Source organism: Stegostoma tigrinum, chromosome 8 (assembly GCF_030684315.1).
Source record: "Stegostoma tigrinum isolate sSteTig4 chromosome 8, sSteTig4.hap1, whole genome shotgun sequence".
Classification (NCBI taxonomy): Eukaryota; Metazoa; Chordata; class Chondrichthyes; order Orectolobiformes; family Stegostomatidae; genus Stegostoma; species Stegostoma tigrinum.
The window spans coordinates 46,517,684-46,543,700 of record NC_081361.1 but is presented as its reverse complement, the minus strand read 5'-3'; the positions used below and the strand labels follow the sequence as shown (position 1 = coordinate 46,543,700).

Sequence of the window (26,017 nt, the reverse complement as noted above, 5' to 3'; positions counted from 1 at the left end):
GCAACAGACTTTGGTGCAGTTTTTAGTCTTCTATTATTATGACAGAAATGGACAGGTTTTTCATCATATTTGACTGCCATAGTTGATGATCTGAATATATAACAAGTGACTGCTTTGAAATTGTTTTTGGACTTGCTGAAATTGTTGCACAATAATAATCACAGTTTAAATCAACAAATTGTATCTCTCTTTGCCTGATTGTGATCTTCATCTTTTTTTGGCGAGAGTCTGTAAATAACTAGAGATAATCAGATTCCAACCTAGGGGTTGTCATGTTTACAGATGACAGTCAGGTCTCCCAAAAGGGCGTTAAGTTTGGGTTATGTAAGGGACAAATGTAACCAGTGTGCACTGGCCCCAAATAGTGTGAGATCCACTTCAACAGCAGGGAAGTTCATACATTTCACTAATTAAGAAGGCAAATGAATGTTGCTTGTAAACTTCACATACCTAAAAATAGATTGCTTCAGTTTTTCTACTTTTTTTCCCTGATGTTGGCTTGCACAGCCATAGAGTCCTTTGACTGCTGCATGATGACTAACCAAAAGCAGACCAGAGGACTTTTAATCTCATAAAAAGCTTTGAGTCCTAAGGTTTTCAATCCTCATTCAGGGCAGATTTGATGAAAATAGGCAAGGAAAGAATTAGGGAAAGGACTCCAGTGACTGATCACTCATTGTTGAGCCCTCTGCAAAGGCTGATCTTCTACTAGTTGGAATTTACAGGTATTAGAGCTGGTTTTGCTTGAAGAAGATAGGAAATGTGAGTTGTGAAATTTTAAAGAGCTACCTTCCTGCCACCTTTTTGATCCACCAGATGGAACACTGAGGTAAGGGGATGAAGCTGGGCCCGCAGCCTCCAGAGGAAGGATCAAGGTAGTAAATGTTGAAGCTGGCCACTTAGAAGACCCATTTGTTGAGACATTAGCCCAGTTGTAATCGTGACTTGTCATCTCCCTGCCCTAACAACAGAAGTCATGAATACAGATGGCCAGGCATTTGTTTTTTCATATGATCTCATTATAAATGCTTAGGTGATCTTTGAGAGAGGTTAATAAAGCATTAAGCTTAGCTGGCAATAAGACACAGTTTGCACAGAAGTGACAACTTTGAAGAGTTTTTTTTTCTCAGTGCTGGGTTTTTGTTTACACAGGGTTAAGTTTTGAAGTTACTTTTGTCATTGTTATTGATATATGAATAGATACAGAGAGATCTTGGGGTGCAAGTTCATAGCTCCCTGAAAGTGGCAAAGAAGGTGTATAGCATCCTAGCCGCCTTTGTTTGGGCCATTGAATAGAAAAGTTGGCAATCATGTTGCAGCTGTATAAAACTTTAGTTAGGCTGTATTTGGAGTATTGTATGTGGTTCTGGTCACCATATTAGAAGAGGGATATGGAAGTTTTGGAGAAGGTACAAAAGAGGTTTACCAGAATGTTGCCTGGTTTGGAATGTATTTGCTATATAGAGAAGTTGGACAGACTTGGGTCGTTTTCGCTATAGCATTTGAGGCTGAGGGGTGACCTGATAGAAGTAGTTAAAACTATGAAGAGTGGAGAGTCAGAGTCTTTTTCTCAGTGGAAATGTCAAATACTAGGGGTCAGAAGGTGAAGGTGAGAAGTTTGGGGGTGGGGGAATTTATAGAAGTTGTTAGGGGGAAGTTTTTTTTTAATATACACAGAGGGTGGTAGGTCCCTGCAACGTGCTTCTGGCAATGTGAGAAAAGCAAATATGATTGCAATATTTAAGAGGCATTTAGACACGTGAACAGATAGGGAATGGAGGGATTAGTTTAGAATAACATCATTTCACACAGACTAGGTGGGCTGAAGGGCCTGTTCTTGTGCTGTGCTGTTCTATGTTTAAATGGCTGTTATTTATTGGCAGCTTCATGAGAAAACAAGCCACATAATATATTTCAAAGGGAATTTTGAATGTCTTTTTTGTCTACCAACAGAGTGGATCTGACTATATCAGAATTATTGGTGTGGGGTTGGTTGGAAGGCCGCACAATGGAGTGTTGAGTGTTGGAGTACTATAGGCAGGCTAGCTATTCATATTATTACCTCATGCTGGTGTTGATAGAAATTGGAACAGAGAGCCTCAGAACTGGGACCTGCCCACCATTCTGTTGAACTCTTAATCCACGTCACAAATTTTCAAGTTGAATTGCAAGCAGATTCACTTTCTCCTCAAGTTGCGCAGCCTGATGACACTGCTCGCCTCTGAGAAATTATTACTTTGACAACTCCCTTGTGAGTCAGACTTTTCCATACCAGAACAAATTATTAATGCATCGGGTTTATACATCTATAGCTATGAACATATTTACAGTGAATGTGTATTCACATGTTTTAAACATAGGCCTCATGTTTTCTACAATCTTTTCTTAGACATGGCCAAGTTTGTAAAACTGCTGCACTGATCCTGCTAGCAGTTGCAAAACAGAAAGGATTTGGGAAGACAGTGGGAAATGGACATGCAACTCAAATTGTTATTTTTGTGTCATTTGAAGTTAACTATCAAGTAGCAGACAGAATTGTTGTAGAGAAAGCCTACAAGAGCAGAGAAGACATCAGCCCTGCTGCCATGACTGTAATCAAGAACTGAACAAAATTAGATCGTACCCCAGAACAGTGTTTTGAGTGTTTTGTAGTCTTGATTACAGGTGGGCAATTGCCTCTACATTGTACAACTACAGCATGATGGATTGAAAACTCTAAGTGAGTTATATTGCCAATTTACATAGATGGTATTTGGACCAGTTTTGGTGCAGAACAAAGCCTGGCTATTGCACGCATAATACAAACATGATGCTAATCATGTTAATGTTTTATAATAGAAATTTATTCTGGTTGTGGCTTACTACAACAATGTAGTATTTTTTCCATGAACCTGTGCGTGAAAATCCTGATCTCTTATGCTTTGCCATGGCTCAGGTCTGGCTGGAAACAGAAAATAGAAACAGGAGCACACCATTTAGCCCTTTGTGCCTGATCTGCCATTCAGCATCATTATGGCTGATCATTCAACTCAGCATCCCATCCTCCCTCTACCTTTTGATCCCTTTAGCCCTAACAACTCCATCTAACTACTTGAAAACAATGTTTTGCTTTCTCACCACTTCTATGGCAGAGAATACCACAGTCTTGCCACTCAGATTGAGTCTCTCCTCCACTTACTCCTAAATGGCCTATCTCATATTCATAGACTGTGACCCTGGCTCTGTACTTCCTGGTCATTGGGTAAATGTAGACAGGTTGTTCCCGATCTAGCCCAGTAAGAACTTTATAGGTTTTCATGAGATTGGCGGGCTGCCTCCCCACCCACTATTTTAAACTTCAGTGGGTATAGTCCCAACTGATCCCATCTTCAAGGACAAGTGTCTACATGCTCCTGTACCATTTTATCCCAACAGTGTGTTATGCACATCTGGTTGGGTGATGAGACTGTAGGAAGGAAGGACTGTCTGGATCTGTCTTCTAAATATGACAGCTACCAATGAGAGTAAACCAGTGCTGGAAGGACTAGAACATTGTGACTATCTGAAAACTCTGGTACATTGCTTTATGTTTTACAATACCAGCAGTGCATTCTACTAGACTGTTTGTGGTTGGTGGGGAGAATAGGTAGCATGTTGAACACTATTTCCTACATATATCTTGGAAAAAGTGAAATAGTGTACTATGGACCATTGTTAGGTGATGTGTGTGGAAAACTGAACTTACTGCAGTCAGTCAATGTGTCAACAACTGAAGTACTAATGTGTCTTATTTGTCTCATGAAAGGGAATTTGATGAATTGTCAAAACATAATTGTAGCCTTTTACATGGAAAATCAGTTGCAGTCTTGGACCATGACTCAGAATGAATCTTGTGTAGAGGGAGACATTTGATTGTTGAAGTTGATAGAATTGACATGTCACATGATTTGATTGCCAGGACTGTATGAATCCATGCACCAAAGTCTTAGTTATTTCTGCACCCATGTGACCTACATGTATTTGGTCTAATATATCTAGACATTGAGCTTGTAAAATTGACATGTTTGCCTTTGAGGATGACATTCTTGAAGAGTCTCAGTTGTCTGAATAACCAGAATAAACATACCAGCAAGGTTCATTCAGAAGAGCTTTGCTGGAGGATTCGATGGTTAAGGTAATGATGAGCCCCATAAGCCTTTCAACTCAGTTAGCTTCAGTGACGTCACATTCCGTACCTTTGCTTTGACACCCGCCTACAATTTGGAAGATCATCCTGCCCTACATTTACCATGACTAATCCACCTAGCCTACGTGTCCCTGGACACTGTGGGCAATTGGATGTGCTCAAGCCACCTATTGATGCTGATCTTTGAGCTGTTGAGCTGGTCATCAGATATAGCTTGCTAAGTCTACTTTTGCTTGGTAGTGGTCAAGAAAATGTATGAGATCAATGTATTTTGGAATCTTTAGTGCTGCAAAGTCCTGGTGTGTTACACAGTGAATTGTAAATATTTGAATCTCTATATGTTACTAGATCAATATTAGCGGCCATTCTGTTTCAGTGATGTAAAAGAAAGGTTTCCAGAAGATCTGTATTGAAGATATTTAAAATGGATGATGCCATTGCATGAAATGTTGGACCTGTTATTAAAGGTTCTTGTGTGGATTGCAGCAGTTTGAGTATGTTTCATGTAAAATGTTACAAAGGGATCCCAAAAGGAACACACCATTTGCCAAGATCTGTAAGGTATTTGCAGTTGCATATCTTGGCAAATGGTCAGTTCCTTTTGGAGCACATCACTTGGATAGAGATATTAAGGCTTCAACTTGTCTGAGTCAACATGTTGTCAAGTTTGTCACATGTACTGTCAGATTGGGGTCTACAGTTGCAACTTGCAGTTATCTGTGGACTTTGACGTGGGCATATCTTGGACATAAGTTTAGAAACTTCTTTGGCATTGTTCTTTGATTGGCTGTTCTACTTATGCTGCAGTGGAGATTGTGCTGTACTTCGGGTGAAGGAATTTCCTTCACATCCTCTTGTGGAATGCAAATTACATAAGTCACAACATTGAGATAAGCCACACCCAAACAAGAGACTTGGACGTTCCACTGAACCTGATGGCTGCTCCAAAGTGAGTTGCTTTGACATTCTGTTGTCCTACTACAGTTACTTTGAACGTGTCCTTCTATTAGACCATCAATGGCATATTCTTTAGGTTCATTCAGAAGAGCTTTGCTGGAGGATTCGATGGTTAAGGTAATAATGAGCCCCATAAACCTTTCAACTAATTTGGCTTCAGTGACATCACATTCCATACCTTTTGCTTTGAAACCCGCCTACAATTTGGAGGATCATTTCACCTGGCCAATGGCAAAACTGACTAGAAATTTAAGTGCAGCTTTAAGGATTTTTGTTGTCAATGTCAACAATTTTAGGAGGATGTTATTCTTCACCCTTCACTTCCCACATTTGTGGATTTGAAGGTGATTGACAAAGAATAATTATGTCTTGACCTAACAATATCAAAGTAGCAGTGAGAGCATCATGTTTGCTTTATTTTCACATGTTCTGAGAGGCAAGACGATAGATCCAACTGTGAGTGGATGGGCCTTTTTTAAAAAAAATTGAAAAATTTTTTTTGAGTAAATTTCTGTCTTTTGTATCGAGAGCGCTGTTTCAGCACCTACTAAACTGCTGATATTTCAAACTGGAGTTTCCCGGGCTTCATGTAACTGCTTCTTTTAGAAAAGAGAGAGAGAGAGGTAATGTACTTGCTGAACGTCCATACAGGTTTACAGCCTTTAGCTTTGATGCACTTCATCCTTGGTTATAGTTGTAAATTAAGCTCTGCATTTGTGCAGATTGATGGATGACTTGGGGGGGAAAATAAGCTTTTACCGCTGTGCTGTTGTTGCCTTTCAGTTACTGTCACTAACTAGCTGTTATGTTCAGCTTTTAAGTGCCTACTCGCTATGACTATGATGTACTTTGTTTTTTTTATATTTTAGCCCTCATATCATTATCACAAGTTCTTGCTGAGTCAGACATCTTGACATCATAGAATATCTATTGAATACTGTTAAAACCGGCCATTTCTTACAATCAAATCCACATCAACCCTCCAAAGATCATCCTGCCCTACATTTACCATGACTAATCCACCGAGCCTACGTGTCCCTGGACACTGTGGGCAATTTAGCATGGCCAATTCACCTAACCTGCACATTTTTGGACTGTGGGAGGAAACCTGAGCACCTGGAGGAAACTTTTGCAGGCACAGGAAGAATGTGAAAACTCCACACAGGCAGTGACCTGAGAGTAGAATTGACCTTGGGTCTCTGGCACTGAAAAGCAGCAATGTTAACCACTGAGCCATCAAGCCACAGACTTAAAACAGTCTGGGTTCTGGGCATTACATACATAACTGATTGAACACATTACAGACTTTATAACACTGTTACTGAAGGCATGGTGGGCATCTTTTATACCAGAATGTTTGTTCTATTGCATAAAACATATCGGTATGTCAGGTTTGCATCTGTCCCAGAGTACAACATTTTCCATTGTATACATGAAGATAGGAATGAATGAAAATGTTGACCGTGTGATATAGAAGGTTTGACAAAATATGACATTAGGCAGTTTAATAGGAAAGCAATGCATGTTACAAGTGTATCTGCTTTTCACAATTAAGGCAGAATTATGGACTCCAAGTTCCAAAGCATTGTTCCACTTCATAACCAGGGAGTAAATTTTTACATTCTTACCTGGGTGTTAACCTGAGAGTGAGTAATCTGCCTGTTCTCATTTGAGTTTTGTTTAATTCAAAAGTTGAAAATCATGATAATTCATGTTGGAAAAGTGGTAATATTGCTGTACTAGTAATCTGGAGATACTAGCTAATGTTTAGTGAAATTGAAATATAGTTAATAAATCCACAATTCAGATCTAGTTTCATTAATGGTAACTGTGAGAACTGCCGTTGATTGTTGTAAAAATTCATTCTGATTCACAAATGTTGTCCTTTAGGGAAGAAAATCTACCACTCTTACCTAGTGTGACTTAGATGCAATTGCAGAACCACAGCAATATAATTGAATCTAGGAAACTAATAATAGTTAGAGATTGGTGACAAATAGAAGAAAATAAAGTTTCTTCTACAGGAGTTGAACACAACATGTTGTTCACACTTGCAGAGGACTTAAAAGTATGCCTACTTATTCACCTGACTGAACTGCAGTTCCTGCAATGTGACTGAAAGAACCTCTATAACTTCTGCTTCACTTCCAAGCTGTATCCTATTTGGTTTCCTACCATTGATGAGCTGTCATTTCTCCATCAGTATAACTCAACACTTATTTTTGGATGCCTTTATTTTTCATCTGGGCTAAATCACTAATTTATTTAAATCACTTCCTAAAATATTGATTAAAATTCTTATTGTGAGCAGTGGCTGGATGCACTGGTTACACTGAAATGTATTGCTATTACTTAACAAACGATTCCAACATTTTTCCAAAAATTGATGTCAGGTTCATCAATGCATAGTTACACACTTTGTCTCCCTTCCTTTTTTGGAACTGGGGGGTGTCACATTGGTGATTTTCCAAACCTCCAATACTTCTCCAGAAATCAACAGTTTTGGAAAATTATAATCAATGCATCCATTGCTTTGTAGCCACATCCTTTAGGATCCTAAGTTGCAATTCATTAGGGCCAGGGGGCTTACTTACCTTTAGCCCTAACAGTTTGTCTAATGCTACTTCTCTAGTGATGATGATGGTACTTGATTCTTCCCCTGTCCTCATTAGTATTAATGGAATGTTTGCACTGTCTCCTGCTGTAAAGCCTGATGAAAAATACATTTAACTCTTCTGCCATTTCCTTGTTCCCATAACTGCTTGCCCAGATTTGTTTTCTGAGGGGTCTGTGTTCACTTTGACCTTTGTCTTCCTTTTTATATATTTAAAGAAGCTCTTATGGTCAGCTTTTTCTAATATTTTGTGCAAGCTTGACCTTGTAGTTTATTTTCTTTATTTATCTTTTAAGTCCTCCCTTGCTGGATTTGATATTTATTCTAGTTTTCAGTACTATCGCTGAGTATTACCTCCTTATCGGCTTTTTCTTTCAACTTAATGTGCTCAACTTCCTTGGTTGGACATGATTGGTTTGTTGCTCAATATTTCCTCCTTACTGGATGCATTTTTTCTGATAGGCAAACATCACTTCCTTTATTGGCTGCCACTTCTTACTTACTGTCTTTCCTGCTAATCTGCCCAGTCCACTTAAGCTAACTACCCTGTTTTTTTTTTTAAATTCCCTTTAAGGAACAGTTGTTTCTGACTCAAGTTTCCTCACATTCAGAATTTATCGTTAAGTTCTATCATATTATGATGACTACTTCCTAGGGAATCTTTTCCTCAGAGGTAATTTATTAAACCTGCCTCATTACCAGATCCAGGATAGGCTGTTCCTTGATTGTCTCCATCATGTTGTTCTCTGAATCTGTCAATAATGCACTATGAATTAATTGCTCTACTACACTTTCGAACTTGATTGACCTAAATCAGCAAGAAGATGAAAGCGACCCATGCTTAAAACTTTTTTTTGAACTTACCCTTTGAGACTGTTTCACCAAATGGCAATTTTACTCTAATATAACAAAGCAGCACTCCAGTGCACAGTGCTGTGGTTTAACATCTCTTCTGAACACAACATATCTGACACTGCTGAAATTGCTAAGTAATGCCAGGTATTTCAACTTTATTTTTGTGAGAAATAATCTCATTCACAGAGCTATTTCATTGATCTCCCATTTCGTACAACACCAAATAGCAGCACCTAACAACACCTGCACTTGAAAACATTGAATTGACATCAAAACATTTTCAATGCAATTGGGAGTTTTTCTAGTGTACTAATTAGTATCATAACGTTTACAGTTCAGGACGTGAAACTTGATCCATTGAACCATTGCCTTTCCATCTGAAAGGGCTTTCATTTTATCAATGATAAGAGCTAGAACAACATTTATTATTCATCTTGAATTGCTCATAGAGCAGTTAAAAATCAACCATATTGCTGCGGGTCTGGAGTCACGTGTAGGCCAGACCAAATTAGGATGGCAGTTTCCTTCCCTAAAGGACATTAGTGAACCAGATGGGTTTGTTTTCCCCAACAATTAACAATGGATTCATGGTCATCATCAGATTCTTAATTCCAGATTTTTTATTGCATTCAAATTCTACCATCTGCCCCACCATGATGGGGTTCGCATTATCCTGTCAAAATGTTCTTTTTAAAAAGTCATTCTCATTTTCAAAGCCATTAGTAATTCATAGATTATAGAATCCCCACAGTGTGGAAACAGGCCCTTTGGCTCAACAAGTCCACCCAGACCCATCCCCCTAGTCTACACATCCCTGAACATTGTGGGCAATTTAGCATGGCCATGCCACCTAACCTGCCCATTTTTTGGATTGTGGGAGGAAACCCACGCAGACATGGGGAGAATATGCAAACTCCACACAAACAGTTGCCAAGGGTGGAATTGAGATCAGAGATAATGGGAACTGCAGATGCTGGAGAATCCAAGATAACAAAGTGTGAAGCTGGATGAACACAGCAGGCCAAGCAGCATCTTAGGAGCACGAAAGTTGACGTTTTGGGCTTAGGATGAAGGGTCTAGGCCCGAAACGTCAGCTTTTGTGCTCCTAAGATGCTGCTTGGCCTGCTGGGTTCATCCAGCTTCACACTTTGTTATCTTATTAAGGGTGGCATTGAACCTGGATCCCTGGTACTAACCACTGAGCCACCATGCCGCCCCAAGTACTGCTAGTGCTCTTGTTCATCAAGCTTTCTGCATAATAAACCTTAAATTTTGATTGCCCCTATTAATGTTATGAACACGTTTATAATATTGAATGCCCCCTTTTCTGTTCCAACAAGGAGTCCCAGTTTCCATGGCCTCTCATCATAGCACACAGAAAAGTTTGGTTTAGTAGTTATGACCAGAAAGGCAGCATTCCATAAAAGTTATCAGGTTTCTAAATCAACAACGATCTGAATCCTGGAAGTGAGATTGTTGCTGTGGGTGAATTTCTCTCTAACTCTATCAGTGTGACGCGTAGCACCAGCAATTGGTATCTCGGTAGACATGAGCAAGTTGCATGCTGGAACTAATTATTAATGTTGATTCTGGCATGTAAAAACTATTCTCTCAGGAATACTATTCAATGAATTGCAAGTGCTTTCCAGAAATAATTCCTTAATCTTTTGAATCCTAGGCTTGATGTAAGGCCACATTATTACTTTCCTCATTTTCAGGAAACATGATAACTTTTCCAGGAACGAAATGTTAATATATGTTGATGATAGCTTCATCTTTATTAAGTACTGTGTGTATTCAGAGATCCTTAATGTGCTTAAAGAAAACTTCACAATTTTTTTTTTCCCAACAAACTGTGCTCTCATTTTGCAGAAATCATTTATTTATGCACACCAAAATGCAAGTTGTTCAGAAATCTATAGCAGAATAGACCATTAATAATGATGTGATTATTTATTTAACATTATCTTTAGAGAGAGTGAAGAACAGGTGAATGAGATTATCTTTAGATTACATATGAAAATGTTTCTTGAGTTGTCTATTTTACCCAATTTGGCTTATTTCAGTTTTCTAATACACTATTGTTAAAGCTGAATTCTGTGTGCTGTTAAAACATACATAGCAAAGCTTAAAACAGCCATTTGACATTGCAACAGGTACATTTTTATAAATATGTTAAAGAAAGACACTAGTCTATTTATGGAGATGAAATCCCTTGCCACAGCAATTCCTGTTTTTCAACCTTCTCTCCAAATTCCAAGATCTTTCCATTTCCAGCATTCGAATTATTATAGATGAAACCAAGGAGGAGACATTCTGTAGCACCTGAAAGCTGGATGTAGGATTAAATCATTATAACATACAACTAATCATTACATGTGCTTTTGAGTCACTAGGGACCCCAAGTCCCTACCTGGCTAGCATCACCTAAAGCAAGTCTGCACTATTTTAAGCAGGCCTGTACCCCTTAAATGAAGATAATAAAATGTGAGGCTGGATGAACACAGCAGGCCAAGCAGCATCTCAGGAGCACAAAAGCTGACGTTTCGGGCCTAGACCCTTCATCAGGCAGCTTTTGTGCTCCTGAGATGCTGCTTGGCCTGCTGTGTTCATCCAGCCTCACATTTTATTATCTTGGAATCTCCAGCATCTGCAGTTCCCATTATCTCTGATACTATTTTAACCCCTTAAATGAAGGCCTATTTAGGCTGCAACAGTGCTGAAAGTAGCTGAGGATGATTGCCTGAACTCCAAAATGAATGAGTATGGCATAAAATTGCAGACAACATGTTGCAAGATTCTCTTACACAGCATTTGAGGCTTTGGTGGTACTTTGTATGCGAAGTATTCAGAGGGCCTCCAGGCAAATGGAGTGAGGCAATGGGACGAGAATACAGACACTGTCAATTCAGGCAGGATTATTCAGTGGTCCTAGAAACAGTTGTCTGTGTCTCATCAAATGGAATCATCCTCAAATGTCTTTTCCCTGCTACTGAGGTACTGTTCTAATCTCTACGCTGGCCTTTTTCAGTCTCTATAAACCACAGTACATCCTAACATTCATACTTTCATTGCACCCATTGTTTTAAATGTATTCTTGGAAAGTGGGCATCACTTGTTAATCTGGCATTTATTGTCCATTGTTAATTGCCCTGGATAAGGTCATGCCATGTTGCTATCTTTAATTGCTGTGGTAATAGAGGGTAGGAATTTTCACATTGCTGTTAGGAATGGAGTTCCAGGATATTGACCCAGCAGAAATTAAGGAATGGTATTATAGTCACAAGTCAGGATGCTGTGTGACTTGGTGGGAACTTGCAGATAATGGTGTTCACATGCATCCGCTGCCCTTGTCCTTCTAAATGGTAGACATTGCCTTTTTGAAAGATGCTGTTTAAGGAATCTGGACAAGTTACTGCAGTGCGTCTCGTGGATTGCTGCCAATGTGCATTGTGGTGAAGGGAGTTAATGTTGAACGTAGCAGATGGTGTGGCAATAAAGCAGGTTGCTTTAATAGCAAAACACAATGAATGCAGGAAATCTGAAATAAAACCAGGAAATTGCTGGAGCTGGCAGCATATGCAGAAATAGAAGCAGAGTTAATGTTATGAGTCAGGTGTGATTATTATTTGAAACTAATTTTTGAAGATGTTGACAGTAGAGAGTTCAATAATGGTAATGCTGTTGAACATCAAGAAGTGATGGCTGTATTCTCTCTTGTTGAAGATGGACATTGCCTAGCATTTGTGTGGTGCAAATGTTACCTGCCACTCATCAACCCAAAGCGAGATATTGTCTGGGTCTTGCTGCATTTGGTTACAGAATGCATCAGTATCTGAGTAACTGTGAAGTGATGAACATTGTGCAACTACCAGTGACAGTTCCCACTTCGGACCTTTATGATGGAGGGAGCATCATTGATGAAGCAGCTGAAGATGGTTGGGGACAGGACACTAACCTGAGGAACTCCTGCAGAGATGTCCTGAAACTGAGATGGATGACCTCCAGCAATCACAACCTATCTTTGTAATAGGCAATGCTCCAACCAGCAGAGTTTTCTTCATGATTACAGTTTTGCTCAAGCTCTTTACTGCCTAACTCAATCAAGTACTGCCTTGACATCAACAGCAGTCACTCCCACTTCTGGGGTTCAGCTCTTAATTCCATGTTTAGACAAATACTGTAATGAGTTCAGGAGCTGAGTGGCTTTGGCAGAACCCAAGCTCAGCATCTGTGAGCAGGTTATTTCTTTACATTTGTCACTTGATAGCATTGTCAACAATCCTTTTCTTTAGATCGATGTGTGAGAGTAAACTGATGGGACAGTAATTGGCCAGACTGGATGTGTCCTGCTTTTTGTGCACAGGACATATCTTGGTAGTTTTCCACAATGTTGGGTAAATGCCAACGTTACTTAGAGCCATAAGACAGGAGCAGGAGGAGGCCATTCAGCCCTTCGGGCTTTCTCCACCATTCATCTCTACAACCTAATCCTGCTTTCTCCCCATAACCTTTGATCCCATTCACCCCAAGTGCTAAATCTAGTCGATTCCTGAATACAATCAGCATTTTAGCATCAACTACTTCCTGTGCTAATGAACTCCATGGGCTCAACACTCTGGGTGAAGAAATGTCTCCTCATCTCCGTCCTAAATTGTCTGTTGTACATGAACTGGAACAACTTGACTAGGGACTATTTCTGGAGCACAAGTCTTCAGTACTATTGTTGGAAGTTGTAACGGTCTTTGCAATATCCACTGCTTTCAGGCATGAGTGGTCCTTACTTAGGGCAGGGGGTAAGGATAGCTGTGCTAGGATGCTGGATGACAAGGCTGCATGTAGGTTCTGCTGCCGAGGTATCAGATGAGGATTTGATGAGGTGGCTAAGAAACAGAAGCTGATGGGTATGCACAGAGAACTGCTTGATGCATTGGCTGGCACCTCAGAAAGATTATGATCATTGTCACAGGGCACAGATGAATCTGGTTACAACAATATACATGTCTTTGCAACAAGGAAATGTCGCCAAGATGAAAACACCTGTAAACCCAAGCAAAATGCAGGGTCTGCTGGCAGAAGGCATGTAATGTCATGAGAGTTGCAGTGGAAATTCAGCCTGAAGCTCACACAAGCTCACTTTGTTAACAGGTAATTGTAGCTTCCTGTCATGTAAGCTTGCAACAGCTGCCAAGAAGACTGCCTTAAAAGAGGGGCTGGCCTGCTCTTCAACGAATCTCGCAGTCTGCCTTTAGTTGATTGCTAGGATTGGTGAGTGCTTCCCTGAGGCAGTGGCTGCATGAGCATGAATCTACTGACTTCTCTCAGATAAAGCATGCATCCTCACCACATACCCACTCTTCCTATGGTGTTGCTGTTTTCTGTCAGCCAGTGATAACAGTCTGCTGCTGGGTTATCTAGGGTTGTAGCTGAGCAGGGTCATTCTGACAGCTCATCTGCAGTCTGCTCCACCGATGGACAATTGCCTACCAGCAGGCATACCACAGCCACGAAGGTAGCACTGCCTTGACACAGGAGCACGAGCCAAGGCACATAGACAACACGCATCTAGCACCACTATCACTGCTCATTTGTAAATACAGATACAGATAGTTACAAGTGCAACGTGGAGAGAAAAACCAACTTTTAGCATGAGATAACTGTGGAGCTGGAGGAACACAGCAGGCCAGGCAGCATTAGAAGAGCAGGAAAACTGACGTTTTGGGTCGGGACCCTTCTTCAGAAAGGGTCCTGACCTGAAACATCAGCTTTCCTGCTCCTTTGATGCTGCTTGGCCCACTGTGTTCCTCTAGCTCCACACGGTGTTATTTCAGACTCCAGTATCGGAGCTGTTACTACCACTTTTAGCATGAAGATGGTTGTTTTATTGTCTTCATTGAAACTCCAGAATACCATCAGTTGAGATCAGCATGTGTTTAAGATTAATTTTTCCTCTATGAAACAGGAATCTAACCTGATTGGACTTCACTGTACAGGGATTTACTCAATATCAACATCACTATGATCACTGCCATTTTTGCATGCAGTGAATTCCCTCTCTGGCAAAAGCCCATATTCAGTTAGAAAGGATTCAACATCCACTGCAAAGAATTCTTCACCCAGCTGCTTGGTGAGTTGTATGAAGTTGCCAATCAGCTCGCCTGCCTTGTACACTAGTAACACTGGAAGGATATGGTCAGAGAAACGGTCACTAGCCCCAGTGTTGGAGGCCTTTATTTTACAGAACTTGACCAAAGGGTATTCCAAAGCGAGGCATGTTAGGGAGTTAATCATAGAATCACAGCCCTTCACTCCATCTTCATAAATGTTCACCATCACGGTTGTTTTCTTCAATTCTTTTTCAATCACTTCCAAAAACTGCTCACTGTTCTCTAGATCATAGACCATTCCAAAATGAGGCCCGAAGCTCAGCTGTTGGTGCATCTCCTGCATACACTGCTGACGGTACTTACGAAGACAGGTCTCATCTTCTTTGCCCTGGATCATCTCATATTCCTGCACGCTCATCTATATTTTGTGATCGCAAGAAAAATGGTTTCACAGATTGGGATTAGAACATTAATTTATTTTGGGAAGATCCAGCATATTCTTGATTCATGTCATTTTAATCATTTCAAGGATTCCACTCCTTCAAAAAGGAGAATCCCTGCACTGTCGGAGCAGGCCATTCAGCGCAACAAATACACACCACCCTTCCAAAGAAGTGTCCCACCCAGACCCACCCTTGCATTTCCCATGTCTAACCCACCTAACCTAAACATCCCTGGACACTGTGGGCAACCTGGCATGGCCAATCCACCTACTCTGCACATCTTTGGACTGTGGGAAGAAACTGGAGCTCCCAGAGGAAAGGGGGTGAGAATATGCAAACTCCACACAGGCAGTCGCCTGAGGGTGGAATCAAACCAGGATTCCTGGTGCTGTCAGGCAGCAGTGCTAACCACTGAGACACCTTGCTATTCCAAAAAAATTAAGTTCATCAGTTTTTCCTAACAGTTTTAGATTTGAATTGGTCCATAAAGAATAAATTGTACGTTATATTAGTCACTGGATCTTCCCTGAGTACAATACACAAACGTGATAATTTATATAATAACATTATTGAGGGTACTACAATGTCAATCACTTAGGAAATATGCAAAATTGGCTTTTACGGTAGATGTGGGCTTTATGATTATTTCTTGTCTGTCAATTATTGGTTAAGCATAAAGGGTTTTCTCAATTCACCTGGATATATGTAGCTGCAATGACATGCAAGACATTCAACACTATCCAGGACAAAGTAACCCAATTTAATCATGCATTCCAGCCATCATCTTAAATGTTCAGTCCCTTTACTGCCAGTGGCAGCAGTACGTATCATCTGCAAGATGTGCTATAACGACTCACCAAAATCAGCTTCTGAACCTACAACCTCTACGGTCTAAAAGGACAAAGGAATATCACTACCTTCAAGTTGCCCTCCACACCACACAAGTATTAGGATCAAAACTTGAACGTTCCTTCCTAACAGAATGCACAACTACCTGCACTAGAGAGTTTGCACTAGTGGTTCAAGAAAGTGGCTCATCACTACCTTCTCAAGGGCAATTAGAGATGTACAACAAATGTTGGCCTTGTGTAAGATCCTGCGAAAAAATATTTTAGTATCTTTTAAAGAACTTTCAATTTCAGAGCCTTCTCAGCATTCGGAATTAAGGTCAATTCTTTGCCAATGTTGTCCTTCTGATGCTGAATACAGAGGGGAAAATATAAGTTGAGAAAATATGTGTATCACAATTTAATTATTAAGGACATGGTGATTTTGATTAATAACTATAAGGTTATTGTCCTTTAAATGTTCATAGTATGAAAGGATAATTATGTTGGGAGCTGCAATGAAAGGCTGAGAAGCTGATTTGTACAAATACTTCAATTGATGTGATCCCTATGAGATCAGGTTTCATAATGATGGAACTCCAAATGATAGAATTTGAGCTGGATAGTCAATTCCACCTTTTGATTTTTTTGGCAATCAAACATCGTTTTAAAGCTGGGCATAAACAGCTTCAGTTAGTGTCTGAACACTAGGGAAATATTGAACTAAACTTTATAATCAGAAATTGTGAAATAGCGCACAAACCTTCTGAAACTCAGGGGTAAAGGACCCATTTTGGACCTATTTGGTAAAATAGATGCAAAATTACTTACTATGAGAGTCTCATTTCTAATCTTGAACTTCACTATGTTATGATCTCTACTACCAAATGCTCCCGTACACTTACCTCTTCGTCCAGTTCTGGTTAAATACAAAATCTTACATTGATTCTTTTCTTGTTGGGTCTCTCATGTACTGAGTGAGAACAAAGTCATGTGCTGCTGATTTGTTTCTTGAGGGTCAGTGAAAAGTCCCTGCTTTTCACCTTTTAGATTTGTCAACATGTTGCTTTCTTTCAATTCCATGCAACTATTTGGTGATCTATAAATATTCCTGTTAATTTTGATGGATCCCTTCAACAGTTTAACTCAATACACATTGGTTCTATATTAATTTCACTGGTAGCTATACCTTTTTCACAGGATCCCTACAGTGTGAGGATAGGCCTTTCAGCTCAACAGGTCCACACTGAACCTTTGAAGAGCACCCCACCCAGACCAATCCCCCTGCCCTTTCCATGTAACCTTACATTTTCCATGGCTAAAACATCTGATCTACTGAACCCTAAACACTGAGCAATTTAGCATGGCCAGTTCACCTCGCCTGCACATCTTTGGACTATGGGAGGAAGCCCACGCAGACACGTGGAGAATGTGCAAACACCACACAGACAGTCGCCCAATGGTGGAGTCAAACCCATGTCCCTGGCGCTGTGAGGCAGCAGTGCTAACCACTGAGCCACCATGCCACCCCCCGAATCAGCTTCCAATCTGTCATAGTATAGTTTCTTCACTTCTTCCTTGCTTTTCCAAATATATGCTGCAAAATTTGTTTGCACATCCTGATCTTTATGTGGCCAAGTTTCATTCGTCCCTATTATCCTAGACCACCTACAAGTTGCTGCCTCCATTTAACCTGTTTTGTTGCGAATGTTTGAGTACTGTACCAGCAGCTGTCCTGCTCATTTTAACTTACCTTACGATTAAATTTCTCTCTTGTGTCTTTGTCCTTACTGAGAGATCGATATGGTGATGACACTTGTCTAAGGAGTTGTCTTTTATTTGAAGTAGTAGTTTCACGGTCTTCACTCTCCAGCTTAAACTTCCTCCAATCATTTATTACCCCTTTCGGACCTGAAACACAACTATTGGTTATAATGCTGCTTCTTCTATTCATATGGGAAAAACATCAGCTAGGTCATGTAAAATTTAAGAATTTCACAGCCTAAAAGTTTGGCAGTGTCTTTGCACCACACTTCTTCCAGCAACTTTACTTCATCGTAACATATTCACATTTCCTGCCTGTACATTCTCCCTCATACTTAACTAAATACGTCCAATTGTTTTGTTTTTTCTTTGGGTGCATTGTACTTATTTCGCGTATTGATCATGACAATTCTTGTACAGGAATGCACCAACGATTGAAGCGAGCAAGAGGGAACTGGAGATCAAGAAGCTTGAATTGTAAAAAATTGTTGATACAGGGAATCCAAACTCCAGGCTGCAGGGGCCTCATGCTGCTCTCGTCCTGATTCAACAGTCTGCAAAGCTTCAATGACTTTTTGTGTTTACATCAGTTTTGGCATTTAGTCTCTTTGCTTGACCTAACAATCGAAAGTCAGAATCGCTTTCTGGTTGGGGGATAAGTCCTAAATATGAAGACCAAAGTTTGCTTATATTATCAGCTTGAGTTAAATTTAAATTGACACCAATTTTTATCACTCCATGCTACCAAATTGAGAGGCTGGTAACAATAACAATTTGGTTATATGCCCTAGAGCGTGAGGAGGAGGGAAACCCCTAAAGGTGATGAGGAGTTCCATTATTTTGTGAAACTGAGGGAAAACAACAACTATTGGATTAATTATATTATAAACATCTAGTTAGCAATGGAATTTTTGTTTTGGCACAATAACCTCTATGCTTTGTATTTATAGTACAATCAGTCCTTACTTAAACTTGTGATTGCATCCCAGAAAACTTCAGCCTTAAGTGAAACAACCTTAAGTAAAGCATCATGTTGAATCAATATTGAAGCCGGTTACATCCCTGCAGACATTTCTGACTTAGAAAAGATCATGAACAGTTGAAGTACGCACCATACATGTGCAGCACTCTGCATTCTGAGGAGAAATATCTTGCAAAATAAAAGCCTACCTCCTGAAGGGGGCACCTTTTATGTCTCACCCAAATAAGCCTTGAGACAACGAAATCCATTTTACTGATCCTCTGTGCAATAGCAAGCACCACATCAACTTCAGTAGCTTCTGTTATTTACACACAGCAGGCACTCCTGAGATGCCAAAATCAAGATCAGTTTGAGTCAAGAAATTGAAGTTTCTTTCATAGAGATGTAGGTCAAGGTTTCTTGCAAAAAAACCTTTTGCTTTGGATACCTTACACGCCTTCTGAAAATGTGAGAACTGAGTTTTGTTTTAAAACAGTGAAATTGCATTGTGTATGTGCACCATTCGCTACAATAGCACTGTTAAAATGAATATTATAGTAGTTGCACCAACATGCTATGATAACATTGACATGTAATGACACACTCAGGGCATGGCAGATGACAATGATATTAAGCAAAGACGACCCTTGTTTGGAAAAACAGAGCCTGAAGACCTGAAACAAAATGATGATAAAATGATGCAACATTCAGTGGGTGACCTAAAGTTGGGATCCACTGTATCTTCAAAATAAAATCCCAAAGAACTGCAGATGCTGGAAATCAGAAACAAAAACAGAAAATGTTGGAAAACCTCAGCAGTTCGGGCAGTATCTGTGGAGAGAAAACAAAGTAAAAGTTCTGAGGTAAGGTCACTGGACCTAAAACATTAACTGTGCTTTCTGTCCATAGATGGATCTGACCTGCTGAGCTCTTCTAGCATTCTGTTTTTGTTCCCACTGCATTTTAGTTTATTTCTATATTTTTTAAGACTATGTCCATATAGAATGCCTGATGTTTTCTTTTAAAAGACAATGGAGATAATGTAATAGCTGTTGAGGAGCAATAAACTGCTGTGTGCTTTATTTGTGCCCCAGGCACACAATGTGATTAGCTAAGTGAAAATACATTGTAGAACATAAGAGATCAAGGACCTTACTCCTGAAGTAGCCAGAAACATGCAAGTCAAAATATTTAAAACAAGAGTCTGACAAAATCCTCAAAGTATAATGCACACTCACCAACTCCTAACTCAGTAATTCTGGGACCAATCAAACAGAAATGTGGAAGAGTAATTTTTGCCTGTGAATTGTATTTCTCTTACTCAAGGAGTACTTGGCTCCTATTTCTGTAAGGATCTGTTGGACTTCAACAAACGTCTTGGTCAGCTTGTTGTATGATCTGTCAGTACATCAGTATAGAGCGTATTCTGTTCGATTACCTGTGTTCATAGCTGACATTTCAAAGTTTGAATCAGCTTCCACATCTTCATCCCAGCTTTGTCCATGTTCCATTCTGGATATTATGTGATGAAAGATACCTGAAAGTGTAACAGATAACAGCAATGTAAGAAGAAATCTGAAATTTGAATAGAATTCAGAAGTAATAAAAAGAATTGAAACTGACCAGACTGCTGGATGTTGGCCAAGGCACCAGAATTGACAACAGCACTCACAGTCATGTTGAGCTGGCAGTCTCTCTAACATCTGGGGGCTTGTGCCAAATTTGGGAGTGCTGTCTCATTGACTGGTCTGCAACAGTCTGACACATTCACTCTCACAGTAATCCTTACAATGTCCATCAGCACCATCCCTAGCAGTGAGATAGGACACCAGAGGTAGCAGCACAATGGTATACAATCAGGAGGACATTAACCTGGGAGTCCTTAACATTGACTCCAGACTCAATAAAGTCTCATGAGATTAGATCAGACATGGACAAGGAAGCCTTCTCTTTATTACCACCCACAGGATGAATCAGTTCTCCATGTTGAACATTACTTGAAGGAAGCACTGAGACTTGCAAGAGCACAGAATGTACTCCATTTCCATGTCCGTCAGAAAATGTAGCCAAAATAACACCACAACAGACTGAGTCCTCAAGGAAATTGCTGCCTGGTTGGTTCTCCAGCAAGTGGTGAGAGAGCCAAGAAGGAAAAACCTACATGATCTCATCCTCAGCCATCTACCTGTAGCAGATGTATCAATCCATGACAGTTTCAGTATGGCAACCACACAGTCTTGTGGTGACAAAGTCCTGCCTTCGAATTGACCTTGGTGTCAGTTGGCACCACCATGCCATTGATGGGGTAGATTTCAAATTGATCAAGCGACTCAAGACTGGACATGGTGCAATTGCTGTGAGTCGTCATCATCATCAGCAGAATTGTACTCAAACACAACTTGAAGACTTCATGAAATAAAACAAGGAACTGTGGATGCTGGAAATCTAAAGCAAAAACAGAAATTGCAAGTCAGGCAGGTCTGTGGAGAAAAAGCAGTGTTAACATTTGGAGTCCATTGACCATTAAAAACTTCATGGCCTGGCAGATTCCCCCAGTGTACCATTACCATCAAGCCAGGGGGATCAACCCCTAGTAAGATCACATCCGAAGAACTGGGTAAAGTAATTGGTGTACTTACCTAAGGAAGGATAGATATGAGTTGATTGCAGTTCAGAGAATTTGACACAATTAATACCTCAAACGGGAAGCTTGTCTTATGAGAAAGCTGTGGACAAGCTGGGCTTGGATCTGCTAGAGTTTATAACTGTTAAAGAGGATTTGATTGCAACATTGATAAAGGATCTCTAAAAGATAGGATGTGGACAGAACTGGCTATCACCATAGAAAAGCAAGACATTGCCCATTTAAGGTAGAGGTGATACCTTGTTTACTTTCACTTTCTTGTAAGTCTTTAGGATTTCCTTCTTCAAAAGGTAGTGGAAGCAGAGTCTTGAATATTTTTAGGGCAGAAATTGATTAATTATTTGTAAGTGAAGGGAAGAAAGGTTATCAGGAATAGGCAGGAATGTGGTTACGGTCAGACTAGCATAATCTTCCAAATGGCAGGCCAGTCTTGAAGCTTTATATGGTTTATCCAGTTTTGACTACAAGTCCATAAGACACAGGAGCAGAAATTGGACTATTCACTATGCTAGGTGATATCATCAGTGAAGCCTCCAATGAAACAATGTTATTCTACACTGTTTGGAATTCCAAACGGAGTAGAATAACATCGCTTCATCAGAGGTTCCATTGATGATGTAACCTAGCATGGTGACAAAACGTTTGAACAAAAATGAGCCAGCTCAGCAAGCAAGTCAACAAGCTCATCCCCAGCCCTAGCTATAGATCTTTGCCAAAACTTCTAACATGGCCAGCAAGGCATTCAGTTTTCTGAATTGCTATAAATTCAAGAAGAACGCTTGCTACAATCATCTCAGGACAGCTAGGGACAGGTAATAAATGTGACCTTGGCAATTCTTATATTCTGAGAATTAATTTTAAAAATATAAACAGTAAGTAAATTTCAGCCATTGAAAGCTGGAAAAGAATGAAAGTTATAGATGGAGCAAAGGAGAAAAGGTGACATTTCCAGAATAATGACCATAGTAGGCCCAAAAAGCAAGCTATCAGTTTTTTGAGAGAACATTAATGTGTATTTGTCACACTTCAGTGACTGATAATCAAAGCAAATATTTACAATGTATCTTGTAGAATTATCAAAGAAACGGGCTATTTGGCTCAAAAGGTCTAAACTGGTGTTTATGTTCCACAGAGTTTCTTGCTTCCACCTTCAACACCACCCCCTCACCCCACAGACTTCATCTAAGTCAGTCAGCATAATCTTCTATGGCTTTTTCCCTTACATGTTTAAGTCATTTCCTCTTAAACATATCATTACCATTCTCCTCAAATGCTCTCTACCTTAAGAAGACCCACATTCTAACCAGTTCTCATTAAAGCAGTACCTTCTGAATTACTTTTTTGATTTATGTTTAATGATTCACTATTAGAACCCCACTTTTGGATTTACAAAAGGTGGAAACATCTTCCATGTGCTTACCTGATCAAACCACTGCACAACGTTAAAGAACTCCCTCAAAGAAAGACCTCCCCCCATTCCCCCCCCCACAGGCCCACCCCAGCCATTTCACCTGGAGAAGTGCCACAGTGTCAATCGCAGGGTAACAGTGGGCCATGTGCACAGGAAGCTTCCAGTCTAAATCCCTGTCTAAGATAATAAAATATTAGGTGATTCTCCGTGCCCTTTCCCAAGCCTGTATTCCAACTCTTTATCCCTAGCCAGTCATTCCTGCTGAATTGCCCAGCTGTATCGATGCCAGATAAGCACAGAGTTGGTCTTGGATAACAAAGTGTGGAGCTGGATGAACACAGCAGGCCAAGCAGCATCTCAGGAGCACAAAAGCTGACATTTCGAGCCCAGACCCTTCATCAGAGCTTGAGTTGGTCTTAACTGATATGCTCGCCATTGGCAAACATTTGCTATCCTATTTCCTGGAATAACTACTTGGAGACTGTACAGAAGTACCTGTAATCCATTGCTTTAACCTAAATCAATGCATGAATACGAGAGTAAGAATACATTCTATTTGCTTCATATTTACTTGCAACTGACAGATCACAAACATAACTTAAAGATTTAAGCAAAAAAGTCTTAAAGCTTAGTTTAGGCCAGGAAGCATCAGAGAAGTAGGAAAGCTGATGTTTAAGGTCGGCACCCTTCTTCAGAAATGGCTCCATAAAGTTTACTTTGCTTTATTTTGCCCATGTAATAAATTAAATGTGCAACTTAGTTCAGATTATAGTGAGTGAACATATTATACCCTGAAAAATACAAATCTGAGTTTGTTGTGTGTGTGTGTGTGTGTGTGTGTGTGTGTGTGTGTGTGTGTGTGTGTGTCTGTGTGTCTGTGTGTCCGTGTGTGTGTTCATCTGCATTGCTTTTAACATTGGACAATCTTAAGGGGATAATAAATCCTTAAACATGTAATGTGACAAGACAAACAACTCTCAAATAAATGTTTACAATGTAACAGAAAAAATATTAGGGAAAGCTTTTAACCTGCTTGATCATTTACTGTATAACAGTCATAGTGAGTGGGAGAATGCATTTCGTGGATTACCAATGAAGTTTGGGATTTACAAACATTTTTACCGGTCTGATTTCTCCCCTCTATCCAAATTATATGTTATATTTTGTTTTGTCTGGATGCAGTGTATCATATTGTGACAGCTATCTTTACAGTGCAAAATAGCCTTGTCATAGGACTTGCAAAATAACTGGGGTAATTAATAATAATAATGCAAAATCATAAACAAATGCTGGGTCAATGATTTTTCACTTGCACATAACCGCCTTAAGGTGGCCTGCAATCTAATGTCCTTGGCTCTCAGCAGGCTCAAACAGAATCCCACACTATTAGGACAGATTATTCTGTGGTACTGCATCAGCAGTAAGTAAGCTGGACAATTACTCATTGACATCACAAACTGTATAGGTCAGGTCATTCATTTGCCTATTATCCCGGTATTAGGATAAATATGCTTATCCCAGTCGAGTGTCTTTTTTCACTGCTGGCAGCATGTGTGTCATGCAAATTTATTTTTAGGTTACAAAGCTTATCGGGACTTTTGCAGCTTATGTTGCACGCTGCAGAGCTTCCACTCTACGCTAGTAGTACCTAACAGTCGTATTGTCTACAGTATTGTTGCCAGTGCATTGTGTTTCAATGTGTGCTTTTCTAGTGATTTCAGTGCCCAGTGAGTTCACAATCACTGCCAGACAATCAAAGCAATCATGTTAACAGCCAGCAAATGGTGGCAGCATTATCTCTGCATTACATCTCTACCAATACATTGCTTCCAAATAGTTTTGAACACATAGTGATGTGAAAGTGATTCTATTACTCAAGCTAACAAAGTGTGGAGCTGGATGAACACAGCAGGCCAAGCAGCATCTCAGGAGCACAAAATCAGAGAGAAGAAGGGTCTAGGCCCGAAACGTCAGCTTTTGTGCTCCTGAGATGCTGCTTGGCCTGCTGTGTTCATCCAGATTCACACTTTGTTATCTTGGATTCTCCAGCATCTGCAGTTGCCATTATCTCTATTCCTCAAGTTGTTTCTTTGCTAATCTCAGTGCAAAAATTTGTCAGGAGTATAACTCTGGGTTGCACAACACTATGGAGTAAATGATTAGCAACCTAATAGCAGAGAATATTGTGTATGAATCTAGAGCTGGAAAATATATTAGAGGTGAGGCCAGATGCAGAGATAATAAGCAGTGTATGTTTGATTGATGGAAGAATGTAATCTGGGGAATAAACAGAATGTGAAGTGAGAGGCTTAGGTTAGGGTAAAATAAATGATGAGACTGTGAACTCCACTCCAGATTTCTCCTGAAAGGGCTACCTTGGGAGCCTGAGGAAATCTGAGGTGGGAGGATTTTGACACTGTTGGGAATCAGAATGGAAGGTTCCAGTTATGTCAACGAAAAGAATATTCACATACAAATCTGCTATTGAACTGACTGCAGTAACATGAAATTATAACCAGTTTAAAGTGGAAAGGTAGAGTTTGCTTCTTTGAAATGCTTCAGTTCAATAGGTGGAGACTTTGGATGTGGCCCTGGGCTACTTCAGAGGTAACTTTAAAATGCGGATGTTACAATGGTTAGGGGAGTGAAATGATTGTATAGAAAGAGACATGGCTGGTATCATGGGAGGAGTTGGAGTGAAATGGTCAGTCATTACCAGAAGTATCAGATAGACCTGACATTAGCTCCACATTCTTCTTTTGCCCCAGGATATACCCCTTCAGCACCTAGGTATTACGTTTACAGAGTTTAATATCCAATAGTAATCATAATTCAGTGAGATTTAAGCATGGAGAAGGACATCAAATAGTTCGGGAATAGACACAGTGGAAATTTATGAAGCTGCAATGTGATCAGGAAAAGTGGAATGAAAACAGCTACTTGAATGTTACGCAGGTCAATACAGTGGGAAGCATTCAAGCAAAAGAACTTGTGTTCAGAATAAATATAAATAAATCCCACAGAGAGAAATGCTGGAACTCCCAAATCTAAGCCCACTGCAGGTCAACCAGCTTGCAGGATAGGGCAAGGCAAAAACAGGAACCCGATAACAAATATCAGAAAGCTTGGAGTGTTATTTAAAAAGTGCAAGGGCGAAATTAAAAGGGAAGTGGTTTGCACGTAAAATCAAGAAAAACCCAGCAACATTTTCCAAATAACGAAAAGTAACTGAGGAAGGATCCTGGCCCGTTTAGGACCAAAAAAGTAGT

The 26,017-nt window shown here is 40.0% G+C and overlaps 1 protein-coding gene across 1 annotated transcript in view; it reads right to left on the bottom strand.

The window, feature by feature from the left end:
• Nucleotides 1-14,346: 14,346 nt before the first annotated feature.
• Nucleotides 14,347-26,017, bottom strand: part of pdcb (phosducin b) — a 31,275-nt gene continuing 19,604 nt past the window's right edge. Inside the window, exons 2-4 of the mRNA XM_048539202.2 lie at nt 20,132-20,230; nt 17,722-17,879; nt 14,347-15,116 (exon numbers count right to left, since the gene is read on the bottom strand). Of these exons, the coding sequence (XP_048395159.1) occupies nt 14,589-15,116; nt 17,722-17,879; nt 20,132-20,204 (759 nt within the window). The 5' untranslated portion in view covers nt 20,205-20,230 and the 3' untranslated portion in view covers nt 14,347-14,588. The remainder of the gene's footprint in view (nt 15,117-17,721; nt 17,880-20,131; nt 20,231-26,017) is intronic.